Genomic DNA, 13,451 nt, shown 5'->3' with positions numbered 1-13,451 from the left:
AAATTTTTTTAATAAAATGAAAACATAAAAATACTAGAAGAAAATGAGGAAACTGGCTTTATAATTACAGAGTACAGAGAACCCAAGAGGCATGAAAATCAAGCCATGAATGAAAAGCCTGATACATTTGATCATTTCAGGTTTTTTTTTTCAATCTGCATGGCAAAAAAACACAGTAAACAATGTCACTAGATAAAGGACAATCTGGGAAAAATACTCTCAATAAATATCGGGAAGAGCTAGTATCTCTAAAAGGAAAAAGTCCAAAAAAATAAAAAAATAAAAAAATAAAAGGAAAAAGTCCTACAAGTCAGTAAAAAAAGACCCCGATCTGGTAGGAAAATGGTCAAAAGCTATGAATAAAAGAAACAAATGCATTCTAATTATATGAAAAGAAGAAAATTAAAACAATAGATACATGCTTTCATCTTCATAAGAGTTGGCAAATAGCAAAACGTTATGTGAAACATTGTCTTGTTGAGGGTATAGGAAGACAGCCACTCTCATATATTACTGGTAAGTGTGTAACCTGGTACCACATCTATGAAGAGGAATTTTGCAACAGCTCTTTAGACTTTAATACTTGTACCTCTCTATCCAGCTTGTACCTTTCTAATACTTCTGGGAATTTGTCCCACAAAGATTCTCCGACATGGATAGAAAACTTATACCTAAGGATATTCACTGCAAAACAAAGGATTGGTCACAACCTAAATGCCCATCAATAAAAGACTGGCTAAATAAATTAGGGCACGGTTGTATAAAGGAATACTATGAAGTCAGTAAAAAGTAGTTCTAGATGTATGATATGAACTATTATTAAGTGCACTGAGCAAGGAACAGAACTGGAAGCACAGTAAGTTACCTTCTGGACGAATGATAATGTATATCCTAACATGCACCGATATCTGAGATGATACTCAAAACTAAAAGCAAGGGGTGCCTGGGTGACTCGGGCGGTTAAGCGTCCAACTTCGGCTCAAGTCACGATCTCATGGTTCATGGGTTTGAGCTCCACGTCGAGCTCTGTGCCGACAGCTCAGAGCCTGGAGCCTGCTTCAGATTCTGTCTCTCCCTCTCTCTTTGCCCCTCCCCTGCTTGTGCTGTGTGCACGTCTCTCTCTCTCAAAAATAAATAAACATTAAAAAAAAACTTTTAAACAATTAACAGTAACAAAAACTAGTAAACGGTTTGCTGTGGGGGAATTTGAGAGAGAGTACGTTTTCTAGCTCTTTAAGAATGAATTTCAAAAGTTTTAATATAGCAGGGAGAGGCGCAGATATAAGAAGCCAGTGAATTAGAGAAACAAAGAAATCAATAACACCACATCAAGGGAAATAAAAATCGCCAGGAGAGCTGGGTGACCGGAAATCGTGGTTAGAGATTCCCTAACTGTGGGGTGAAGTGTGGATTTATTCCTGAAAGGTCCATTCTGATGGAGACTTGGGAACATCTCTTACACAGCAGCTCCAGAGTCAGACAGTATCTAGGGTGAAGTATGGGGGTCAAGGTGTGTGACAGCTGAGAAAGAAGGGCACTCATTTCTTATACATACATATCTGCTGTACGGATTAACTTACTTCTATCCAAAGGACAACATACCTGAATAGTATTTATGTTAATGCTTAAAGGAAACATCTTGGCCTTCTTTTACCAACATGGACACAAGATGTTAAAAGAATGCTTATTTAAGACAGCAGAAAGATTCATGGTTACCAGGGGTTAGGGAGGGATGAAAAGATAGAGCACAGAGGATTTGTAGGGCAGTACAACTATTCTGCGTGATACTACGATGCTTCATACATGCCATTACCCCTTCGGCAAAATTCACGGAACACACACAATGCCAAGACTGAACTCCAATGTAAACTATGGACTTTTGATGATAATGATGTGTCTGTGTAGATTCATCAATTATAACAAGTGCGCCACTCCGATGACAACAGGGGACACTGTTCATGTGTCATGAGGGAGGGGTCTATGAGAAATATTTGTACCTTCTGCTCAATTTTGCTAAGAACCTAAAACTGCGCTGAAAGTAAAGCCTATTTAAAAGTAGGTGGGGTGGCTCAGTCCGCTGAGCGTCTGAGTCTTGATTTTGGCTCCGGTCATGATCTCAGGGTTCCTAAGCTCGAGCCCCACCTCGGGCACTGTACTAACAATGCAGAGCCTGCTAGGACTTCTCTCTCTCCTACTCTCTCTAACCCTCCCCCACACAAGATCGCATGCTCTCTCTCTCTCAAAATAAATAAACAAACTTAAAAAAATAAAGTAGTGGGATGAGGCACTTGGGTGGCTCAGTCGGTTAAGTGTCTGACTTTGGCTCAGGTCATGATCTTGCGGTTTGTGGATTCAAGACCCCCATTGGGTTCTGTGCTGACAGCTTGGAGCCTAGAGCCTGCTTCAGATTCTGTGTCCCCCTCTCTCTTTTTACCTCTCCTCCACTCGCACTCTGTCTCTCTCTCAAAAAAAAATAAGCAAACATTAAAAACATATTTTTTAAGTGGAGTGGATGGCTATCCCTCAACACATACATTACTGATGCTTGAGGGTCTCATAAAGACAAATATCAATCAGTTAATTCTTGGGATCTATACTACATCTTTCTTCTAATAATTTAAAGGTTTTAAATGTCATTCCTTCATTTATCTTCACAACATCTACACACCTATAGTGGAACATAAATAGTGTAAAATTTGGGGGAAAGAGGCAATATTGGGAATATGAGGCCAAGTTTCAAGGTAAACCACTTGCAGAAATAGGTCTGCAATTCAACTTTCCATATTAATTATCCTGACTTCTTCAGTGTATTAAGGCCATTTGGAAGGCAAACAACTAAAATTGCCATCCATTGTCTGCTCTTACATATGTGTGTGCATGTGTGTGTGTGTGTGTGTGTGTGTGTATTCATCCATGCATAGACAGACACACCTATAATCATACATAAACACACATACACACTCATCCATTTATACTTCAGGCAAAGAATCAGCTCTGTTGATACTCTTAGAACAAATTTAGGCATAATCATCTGTGTATAATAATAATTTAAAAACAGTGCAGGGGCGCCTGGGTGGCTCAGTCAATTAAGCGTCTTTGGCTCAGGTCATGATCTCACAGTTCTTGAGTTTGAGCCCTGGATCAGGCTCTCTCTCTCTGTCAGCACAAAGCCCATTTCAGAACCTCTGTCCACCTCTCACACTGCCCCTCCCCCGCCTGTGCTCTGTCTCTCAAAATAAATAAATAAACTTAAAAAATAAAAACAAAAACAGTGCAAGTGACCCTGAGACTGTTAGAAATAAAGAAACTCACATATGTCATTGTAATTCAGAATTTTTAGTATGAGATGAGAAAGAACAGACTTAAAAAAAAAAACAATTAGAAGTCAAATACACTTGTCACTGCATCCACTAAAAGGATTTAATTTAAAACTCAAACATCAGCATATTGGAAGGGGAAATGAGAAGCTAATAACATGCATTGACGTTTACATAAAATTAGTATGTAAAGTGAGAGATATGAACCTAATGATGAATATGAAGTAACGGTTTGCATTTTAACAGACTAAGCAAAAATGTAATTGACAAAGAGGCCAATCTAAATGAATTTCCAGCTACTTCAACACTGAGTGCAGCTGCATGCTTGCAGTATTATAAATGAGGGAAAAAAAGTCTGTTTAAACTGGATTTTTAAAAAATGCAGCCAATATGTGAACTTACACACTGTACCGAAGTTATCATTCATTCAATCAGAAAAAGGAATTTTTTCCCAACAAGTAAATTTTTAACATCAGAATAGTCAATCTGCAGTTGCTTTATATCGATTGAAGAGAAGAGTATTTGGAGGTAAGTGAAAATACTAAAGTGTTGCTGGGAGCTGTATTTGTCATTCCTGGAATTAAGTCAAGGTTAAAAACATTTGTTTTCAAGAAAAATCTAATACTATAAAATTTCATTTGAAAGCCACTACGAATACCCCAGTTGGTATCTCATTTGTGGCAGTTATGAGCTCAAGCTCGGGCACCAGCTATCCCGGGTTCAAATCCTAACTCTACCATTTCTTGCTGTGTGACCTTGAGCAGCTCACTTAACCACACCGTGCCTCACTTCCCTCATCTTAGTAGAAGGATGGTAACAGTGCCTAGCTCCTGGCATCACTGTGAAAATTAAATGTATTCATATATGCAAGACAGACACTCCAGAACTGTGAGCGGTCATTACTTACTCTCAGGATAGCAGTCTCTTAGAGAGGGCATTCTTGTGTTAAAAAAAACTGACAAAGAAGATGATGGCGAGCATTCCATGATCTTCCTGGTCCTTGTACGTAAAGAACTGTTGGTTCCCATCTCTCACACCTTCTCCTCGGTGGATGGGAATCACGGGAATATCTGTGGCCACTTCTCAGTAAAGATCAATTCTGGGTGGGAAACTGACTGAAATACACCTCCCCCACCCCACAGCTGCTGCACAAGGGACTCTAGACCCAGTGAGGAGCCAAGCCCGGCTGTCTTAAAATGTGTTTCGAGATGTTGGCATATTTTCTCTGTATTACCATCGGTCCTCAAAGGGGTGGTTTGATGACTGATCATGCACCTGACTTTGCATTTCACCTTTATCCAGATCCTTCAGAATAGTCCACCAAATGTTTTATTTAACCCCGTATTTTCCAAGGTCAGGAAAAGGACAGGGCACAAAAATCAAAGCTGATGCAGAAAGATTTCACGTTCATTCTTCCCCTTTAATTTACTGAAAGTGCCAGCTTCTGAATAGAAGGAAGAAGGCCAAGTCTACAGGCATCTTGGCAGGGTGACGAGTCACTGAAAAGAGATGTGAATTCCCACATAATAAACACACCAAACCCAGGCTCTCCACACCCTCTCAAGTCCAGTCATACTGCGACTGGACTGGCACCCCTGCCAGCAGATCAAGGGAAGGAAAACGGGAGGAAGACACAAGACGCCCTCAGCCTTAAAACACATACAAACTCTGGTTCCAGAGGAGGGCAAGAGGGCGCGCCTGTGTGCCATTAAGAGGACAGGGGCCCCAAACCCCCAGCTACCTGCACAAGAGAGGGAGGGTATTATGTGCATGGCATTCCTCCAGGATCCAGTAAGACAGCGGGCCCGGGCAGACATATCTGGAGTAGAGATGAGCTCAGGGTGAAGTCAAGCACTTCCAAACCTCTAAATTTCCTTTCCCGTCTTCCTCTGTGCTGAGGGCTACTTCATCACGACCCTGACAACTCAGACTTAGGAATTCCCACTCTCCAGAGATCAGCCCAGCCTCGTTTACACCTTAGCATGAATGTAACCCGTTATTTCTCTCCAAGTCATTTTACTTGGTTTGTGATTTCTTTTTTTTTTTTTTAGTGTTTATTTATTTTTGAGAGAGAGAGACAGACAGACAGAGCATGAGCGGAAAAGGAGCAGAAAGAGAGGGAGACACAGGATCCAAAGCAGGCTCCAGGCTCTGAGCCGTCAGCACAGAGCCCGACACAGCGCTTGAACTCACAAATGGGGAGATCGTGACCTGAGCCAAAGCCGGAAGCTTAACCAACTGAACCACCCAGGGGCTTCTTTGCTTGTGATTTCTAAGGTGACTATAGGCTTTCTGTGCCGCTCCCGTGGCGTTGGGACTGAAGCGAGTGTACCCATTCTGCTTGCACAACACACCACACCTCATCCAGGGACTAAGACAGTCTCATTTCCACATGAAATGTCTAAAACAGATAATTACTGTTAGCCTAAATTCAACTTTAAGAAACAATAAACTGAACAGATTCATTCCTTTATATTCTCAGGTACCCCAGAAAGACGAGAATCCTTTAAACTCAAAAGGAAGCACCATATGAGAAAGAGATGCCAGAAAACGTAATTTTTCGTCCAGTATCAACACTACCTTACCATGTGACCATAGACATGTCACTCGAATTTTCTAGGCCTCAGTCTCCAGTGACAGAATTAATGGGCTTGCTACCTACATAAGGTTCCCTTCTACTCAAAACTTTCACGATCCATTAGGTATTTTCAGTTCAAGTAATTTCAGACAGCAAAAGTTCATTTGCATCTAGAAATGAATACGAACGATGTGATTAAAGATATAAAAACAGGCTTTTAAAATTAATGTAGCATGGGTATGAGAAAAAAAACAGAATGCAGGAGAATTAAGACACCTTTTCCCTCAGTCCATCGTTATAAGGAGCCTGACCTAATAACATTAGCGGGGTTTTTTTTTCTTCCTTTTTCCACTACAGTACAGCAAAGTGAACTCCCAGATCTGTGAACCATAAGGGTCGGAGCTGAATGAGGCTGATGTGTCTTAGCGATCAAGTGCAGGTGCCTAGAACAATGCGGAAACCCGAGAAAGCATCCTCTAGGGTCCCTTGGGAGTTCGCGCTCACCTTCCACCAGTTGGTCCAGGCTGGAAATCTTCTTGAGCCCATCAATGGTGTAGATCGTTCTCACTCCCTGGGGCAAATTCACGTTATCCGACAGAGTTCGGGTCAAGTCAGCCAGCAGGGCCTCAAAGGATCGGAAGCGGTCTGGAGAGATGGCATACACTATCCCTTTGAAGTATCGATCTCCGTTTCGATAGAAACGAACTTTCTTGGCCTTCTTCTCAGAGCTGAGGGTCTGCAGTGTGCGGGTTCGGTAGAAGCTACAGTGGGCGCTGTGCGTTGGGCTCGGCAGCCCATTCACCCGCGACCCTCTGCTGTATCTCTGCGCCTTGTCCCGCTCGTCAAAGTGCTCCAGCTCCATATCTCTGCCGAAGGACATGATGGAGTTAAAGTGGAACCTAGGAGGCACAGAAGGAAAAAAAAAAAAAAAACAGAGACACATACTGATGTTATTTTAAGACCATGATTTGAAAGGCTCAGCTCCAGAGCAGCTGGTGGAAATATCGCTGCAGTTGATGATATATTTAATATGAGTTATCAAGTTGGAAGAGAAGGAAGACAACGAAGAAGTAGAAGACGCAGCCTCTGCGGAAACAGCTTATTAATCAACCCCAGGTTCATTAGAAACAGCTCCTATGTATTGACCACCTATTGGGTTCTGGACAGCTGTTATTTCCAAGTCACAACAAACCCTTCCAAGGACTATTATCTGTAGATGAATAAAATGAGGCACAGAAAAATGTCTTCAGGTCCTACAGTTGGGAAATGCTTGAACCAAGACCTCCCACCCACATTTGCTGGGCTACAAAGCCCAAACCTCCCTACCGTGTGCTCACTCTGGTGGGAGAGGGAAGATAAGCTTTCATATTACATAGGGCTAAAGATAGTAGTGGTGGTGGGCCAGGAAACAAAAGAGGCGGTCAGCATTTAACAGTCACATTAGAAACTTCTCATGCAGCTTTGCACTCCCCCTGGCCAGATGGAGAGCAAACTGAATCAATCCCTGGGTTCTAACAACTGAAGATTTTCCAACACATTCATATATTAGATAGCAGCGTTTTCTAAAAGTGATTTCACCGTAACTCCTTTACTGACATTTAGTGCTTCAGATAAGTTGGGTTAAAAAAAAGAAGAAAAAGGAGTGGGAGGAAGAGAAGAAGAGGAAAAAGAAGAACAAGAAGGGAGAAAAGTTACTTCTTGGGAGGGCTCTGCCTCTCCTTCCACTTCGTCTTTGCCGCTGAGAGAACAGGAGCTTAGAGATGCTGAGCAAGTACATTCCTCAAGGTGACACAGCTAGTCCAGGACCAAGTCTGGATCAACATCTTTACGCCTCACTTCCTCAATGACACATAGGGAAGCTAATCATACCTACCTTAAGTATTAATACCTGAAGCACTTGGGAGAGTGTCTAGCATGTGATAAGTATTAATGTTGTTCATTAATAAAATCTGCTTTTCTCTTAACTCTGTCACAGAAACAACTAGTAGGAAAAGAATCTCCCCCTTTTCTGGTAAGGAAAAGCTCCTTATGGGTCTGCCTGATTTTCACCTTATGACCTTCTGAAAGGTATATGCTTGTACCCTCACGGTCCCCATTTTACTTTCTTTTTTTTTTTTAATTTTTTTAATGTTTATTTATTTTTGAGACAGAGAAAGACAGCACGAGCAGGGGAGGGGCAGAAAGAGAGGGAGACACAGAATCTGAAGCAGCTCCAGGCTCTGAGCTATCAGCACAGAGCCCGACACAGGGGACAAACCCATGAACCGCTAGATCATGACCTGAGCCAAAGTCGGACCCTTAACCGACTGAGCCACCCAGGTGCCCCTTGTCCCCGTATTACTTTCTATGGAGCCCTGTCATCAGCAAGCTGCCTGTGGGATCAATTCATCCTTGCTAAGAGGTTAGCTGATAAAGGCCTGTGGCCTAACCTTGCAGGGGATCCATATTTTAACAGAATGATCTAGAAAGCATTCAGAAGAAAGTTTTGATGACAAAATTTCAGGCATGATGAAACACAATATAAGGGAAAGGGAAAATCTGGGGCAAGAACCTTAGGAGTGCTCCCCAAATCCCACCAAATAGACAAGGTTGCCTTTCTGAAGGTCAATCCAGCCTCCCTGACCTTTCCTCGACCCTCAGTAAACTAACCTCTGGTCTATTCAGAGTGGCTATAAATTCATGTTTAAAAGTACTGCTAGGGATTGTGCACTCCTGAAATGAAGTGGAAAAAGCTAATGTTTATTGAATGTCTATGATGTGGCTGACACTATTATTCAGCAATCAATTATTGTGTAATCTGCTAAAAATTCCCTTCTAAACCTCACAATAATCCATTGAGGTCAGTAATATTATTACGATTGAAAGTGAGGATAGGATATATATATCCAGGGTCCCAGAGTTATCATAATTGAGGGAGTTGGGATTTGAACCTGGGTTTACTCTGACTGACTCGGAAGCTGGCACTCCCTCCTTTCTACCCCATGTGATAGGTCTTCAAGGCCAGACTCCCTGAGATCCTCCCTAGAACCATTCATCCATGTAAAGTAGGGTTTTTTTTTAAATAGCCCTGTGACCTTGGGGAGGTCACTCTGCAGAAGGCCCCATCTCCACACAGAGTGGGTAGTGATCACCTGGCCTCTATTCACTTGCTCAGGATTCCATTGCTGACCCCAATGGGGGCCAGGGTGTGATTCAAACCTGGACTGATGAGCAGTTCAGTATATTTTTTCCTACAAATATGAAAAAAACTACCTCAGGCCTCTTAATAACTCATAATAGTCTAAATTTGTATCTTCCAGAAAAAGTTATAGCATACGTAGGTAGATACGAATCAGTTTCATTGATTTCAAAGTTGGATAACTTTGAAACAGTGATCACTTGATATCTAGTTCTTCAGGCAACTATTAACTGAGTAACAGAACCAATACTTTGTCCATGGTATCACAACTGCTCCTACTGTTTGCTCTCTTCTCAAAAGGAGCTCTTTTGTCTTCCCAAAAGGGGTGTTTGTATGGGGGGAGGGGACAATGGGGTACCATGCTAACTCACTAAGCTCTTCAAACTTCATATATTATAGAGGCCAATTTGGCTTTTGAAGTCTCTGTTTTACTCGTTTCTTTCTTTATTTTTCAATTTTTTTAAAGTTAGAGCAAGAGAGGGGCACCTGGGTGGCTCAGTCGGTTAAGCGTCTGACTTCAGCTCAGGTCATGATCTCGCAGCTTGTGAGTTCGAGCCCCGTGTCGGGCTCTGTGCTGACAGCTCAGAGCCTGGAGCCTGCTTTAGATTCTGTGTTTCCCTCTCTCTCTGCCCCGTCCCTGCTCATGCTCTGTGTCTCTCTGTCTCTCAATAGTAAATAAATGTTAAAAAAAAAAAAAAAATTAAAAAAAAAAAAAGTTAGAGCAAGAGAGAGAGTGGGGGAGGGGCAGAAAGAGGAGGGAGAATCGCAAGTGGGCTCCATGCTGTCAGCACGGAGCCCAATGTGGGGCTCAAACTCACAAACCGTGAGATCATGACCTGAGCCGAAGTTGGACACAACCAACTGAGCCACCCAGCTGCCCCTATTTTCAAAGGCAGTAATCAATCTTCCAACCCTAGAGGTTTCCTCACAAATCTATATAAACCAAAAGACAACAAGCAGGACCATAGCGAAGCTTGACACAATTGTGTCACCAGTGTGCTGATGTAGTCTGAAGGGGCTTTAATCTAGTGATTCACAATTTGCAAAAGCCAAATAATTTGGCAACTGATGGAAATCCCTAGAGGAATCAGAAATAGAAAAAATTAAAATGGAAAAAAAAGTTGATTTTATTTGTCTGTTTCCTCAAACTTGATCATACATTCAACCAGGACAAGTACCACATCTTTCACTTCCTTTCACTGAGCCTGCCCAAAAGTCAGCAATGATGTTGGCGACAAAGAAAAACCGCACTCAGAGTGAAATCATTTTCAAGGCTCCAGCTACCACAAACTGGATGGCAAAAACCACACTACACACTAATGTTCCAATAATCACGTGCGGCATCAAAAGAGGTGTTCCTTCTCCTGTCTTGGCTGCCTCAGCTCTTCCACTGGCTTAGTCATATATTTGAACCAAGGGGTCCTGAAGAAGAGTCAATGGGCTTCCACAGGTTCTTGCTTTCTGCACAGGAAGACTGCCAAAGCACAGAGACACAGGTTCACAGACCGTAGGTGGCTAGAGGCCTGGGTACACATGTGTCACGGTACCAAGAAGGGAAACCACACCGCCCTGGCCACAGAGATCATAGACACTTGGGAGGGGAAAGACGGGGCCCGGCTCTTCTCAGAGATATTCTATAAACACTGCCATCCCAAGAAATCAGCACCCTCAATTGTCTTCTGTGGGATTTCTCACCATTTTGAGGAAACTCTGTGTTCCTCCTTCTCTAGAGGAGGACATGAGTTTCCGTTTCAGAGATTTCCACAAACACACACACCCCCACCCCAAGATATAATTCGGCATAAAGGTGACCACATCTAAATAGATGCTGGACCTGTAAGTCCCAAGGCATATTTTGCCAGTGGGCTTAGGATGCAGGTGGATGGGCAGGTATGGAATAAGAGGCACACACATACCTTCAGAGTACACGCATCATGCTGGACACAGATCGCACAGGATGTGTGCCAATCTTTTATAATGTTTCCTGCATATGACCCCTCTCGAAATCCCTTCTCAATGGCCTTCATGTGACATTTCACACCTAAAAGACTGTCCTACTTTCCTTTCCAGTGGAAAGGTGATATATTTAGGAACATTCATAAAGCCTATTCACGAAACACCCTGCAGTGTGGCCGCTGAACGCGTGTGCACCATAATCTGGACACACACTCACAGGTGTGGAGAGGGAGCCGGTTTGAATGAAACCTTTCATTTGCTCCATCTCTTACAAGCATTTCCTTGCTAAATCCAGCAGTGATTCCGCGCAAACCTGGTTTTCAAAAGCAGCCTCTTTTGTGGGGCAATGCAGGGCTGTGCGTGCGCTCCCGCTAGGAGGAAAATGCCATTTCCTCTCCGCATGCTTTTAGCACTGCAGGTACTAATTTCTACAGGAGGCAGCCTCGCTGTCCCCGAAGGAACTTGAGACCCTGTAAATGTACTCGCAACACCCACACTGCAGCCACCCACCACGCACAGATCGCCCCATCTTCAAGCACACAACCCTCCCGGGCACACGGGAAAGCACACACACAATAAGAGGCCTGGCCAGGCCACTCCTTCTAGGCGCAGACTTGGTCTTCGCTCGGCGGCCAGTTCTGACAATGACAAACACCTCGCCCAGCTCCTCCGCCCTGGCTCTCCATCTCCACTAACAACGTGGCGAAAAGCCTGGCGGGGAGGGGGGGGGGCGGGGGAGAGCTCGCCCTACTCCCCATTTTAAGCCCGGTGGCACCAGACAAAAGAGGCAGGTGCCAGCAGCCCCGGAGCCGCCCCTACAAACCGTCCCCGGCCGGGGCCAGTCTGGCCAGGGCAGGGCAGCGCCTTTCGAGGAACTGCGGGCGGGGTGGCGGCGGCGGGCCGAGCGGGGCGCCCGCCCTGCCCTCCAAGCCCCGGGCTACCTCGGCGCCCCGCGGCTGCGGGAAGAGCAGGCGCCGCGAGCCCCCGGCGGGGGGCCCCCGGCCAACCCTGCCCGCGGCTCCCTTCCCCAGCAAAGGCAAACCACGCACCGGTCCGCGGAGAGACGCCGCCGGGGGTCTTTGTGGCCGCGCTCGGGGCCGCCTCCTGGTGCTGTCCTCACCCGGCTGGGCGCGGCCGGGGCTGCGGGGCTGCGGGGCGGCGGCGGGGCCGGGACTGGGCTGCAGCAGCTGCTGGAGCGCGGGCGTCTCGGCTGCAGCCGCTAGCGCAGGGATGTGCCTCGGCCGGTTCTCATTGAAATGCGGCGCTTCGCACAGCCTCGCTCCAGCCTCTCTCCGGAGGAGGGCGGCGGCGGCGGGCGCGCTCCCTTTTCTTGTGGCTCACTGGCTCACACGCCCTCCCCGCTCCGTCCTTCCCCTCCTCCGCGTGCGCGCTCCGGCGCCCCCGCCCTTCTTGGCCGGGCGCACCCACCACGGCTGCGCCCGGGGTCCGCCCCCTCCCCGCGCCCTCTTTGACCGCAGCGACCTCGGTGCAGCTGGCTTGAACAAACCCCCAGACCTCCCCCATTCCTTGGGAGTGGTGGTCTGGAGATAGGGGAAGATCGGATGGGGGCCTGGGGACAGAGGAAGAGAACGCGGAAGGGGCCAGGTCTGAGCCAGGAAAAGTGCGAGATGGAGAGGTGAGGGGTGGAGAGGTGAGAGGTGGCGCAGCGGTGAGGCCCCCTCCCTCAGGGGAGACAAGGGAAACAGTTACTTCCTCCTCCCCCACCCCCGCACACACAGCCCCCCACACATACTTCATGATTTAACACTTGCCAGGATTATGGGAGCCGGCGTGATCCACTCTCATCCCTCTTGTCCGAAAGGCATCCATGCACTTCCTCCAGGGAGGACCTACCCCCTACTCTCCCAATCTACACACTGTAGTAGTCCCTTTATTGGGAAGGGCCAGATCTGTTCACAGACCCCACCAGTCATCTCCATTTGACCCCAGGACTTGAGTCACCCTTAAAATAGTGAACTCTGCTTAGAGCCGAATATGTCACACTGGGAGCTTGATAACTTAAAGGCCAGGTTTCACTACTGGAGATCTGGGGGTTGCCAAAGCTAGCGGTCAGCACTGGAAAGCCCCATTAGCTCACCACAAGCCTTCCCTCCCGGGCAGGAATGTTCTCAGAACCCGGGCTGTTCACAGCTTCCTCCAGTGTTTGCACAAAAGCCCAGGGAGTGGGAACAGGTTGCTGACTTGTGAAACCTTAGCCTGCTTCACTGGGCAGCCTAAATTTTGGTCCAGTTAATCTCCTTCAGTCAAGTTTCTTGGGACATGTATCTGTCCCACATATGCACACATGTGTATTTTTCTCTCTCTTCGGCATGAAACTTTCCGTGGAAAATCAAAATTTTGTTTTTCTCTTACCCAGTGAGCCCAGTTACAGATTTGACTTCTTATTAATAAGAGCTAATCT

The 13,451-nt window shown here is 45.6% G+C and overlaps 1 protein-coding gene across 5 annotated transcripts in view; it reads right to left on the bottom strand.

Annotated features, from left to right (window-relative positions):
- The window catches only part of DCLK1 (doublecortin like kinase 1), a 345,761-nt gene extending 333,433 nt beyond the window's left edge, over nucleotides 1-12,328 (bottom strand). Inside the window, exons 1-2 of one of the 5 annotated variants that reach the window (XM_060637361.3) lie at nucleotides 12,079-12,328; nucleotides 6,400-6,794 (exon numbers count right to left, since the gene is read on the bottom strand). In XM_060637361.3, the coding sequence (XP_060493344.1) occupies nucleotides 6,400-6,775 (376 nt within the window). In that variant the 5' untranslated portion in view covers nucleotides 6,776-6,794; nucleotides 12,079-12,328. The remainder of the gene's footprint in view (nucleotides 1-6,399; nucleotides 6,795-12,078) is intronic. The other 4 variants (XM_060637357.3, XM_060637356.3, XM_060637355.3 and 1 more) reach the window with 4 other exon arrangements.
- Between the last annotated feature and the right edge of the window lie 1,123 nt (nucleotides 12,329-13,451).

Source organism: Panthera onca, chromosome A1, assembly GCF_046562875.1.
Source record: "Panthera onca isolate mPanOnc1 chromosome A1, mPanOnc1 haplotype 2, whole genome shotgun sequence".
In the NCBI taxonomy this organism is placed as follows: Eukaryota; Metazoa; Chordata; class Mammalia; order Carnivora; family Felidae; genus Panthera; species Panthera onca.
Note: the sequence above shows the minus strand (reverse complement) of the source record. Positions and strands in the feature narration are given on the sequence as shown.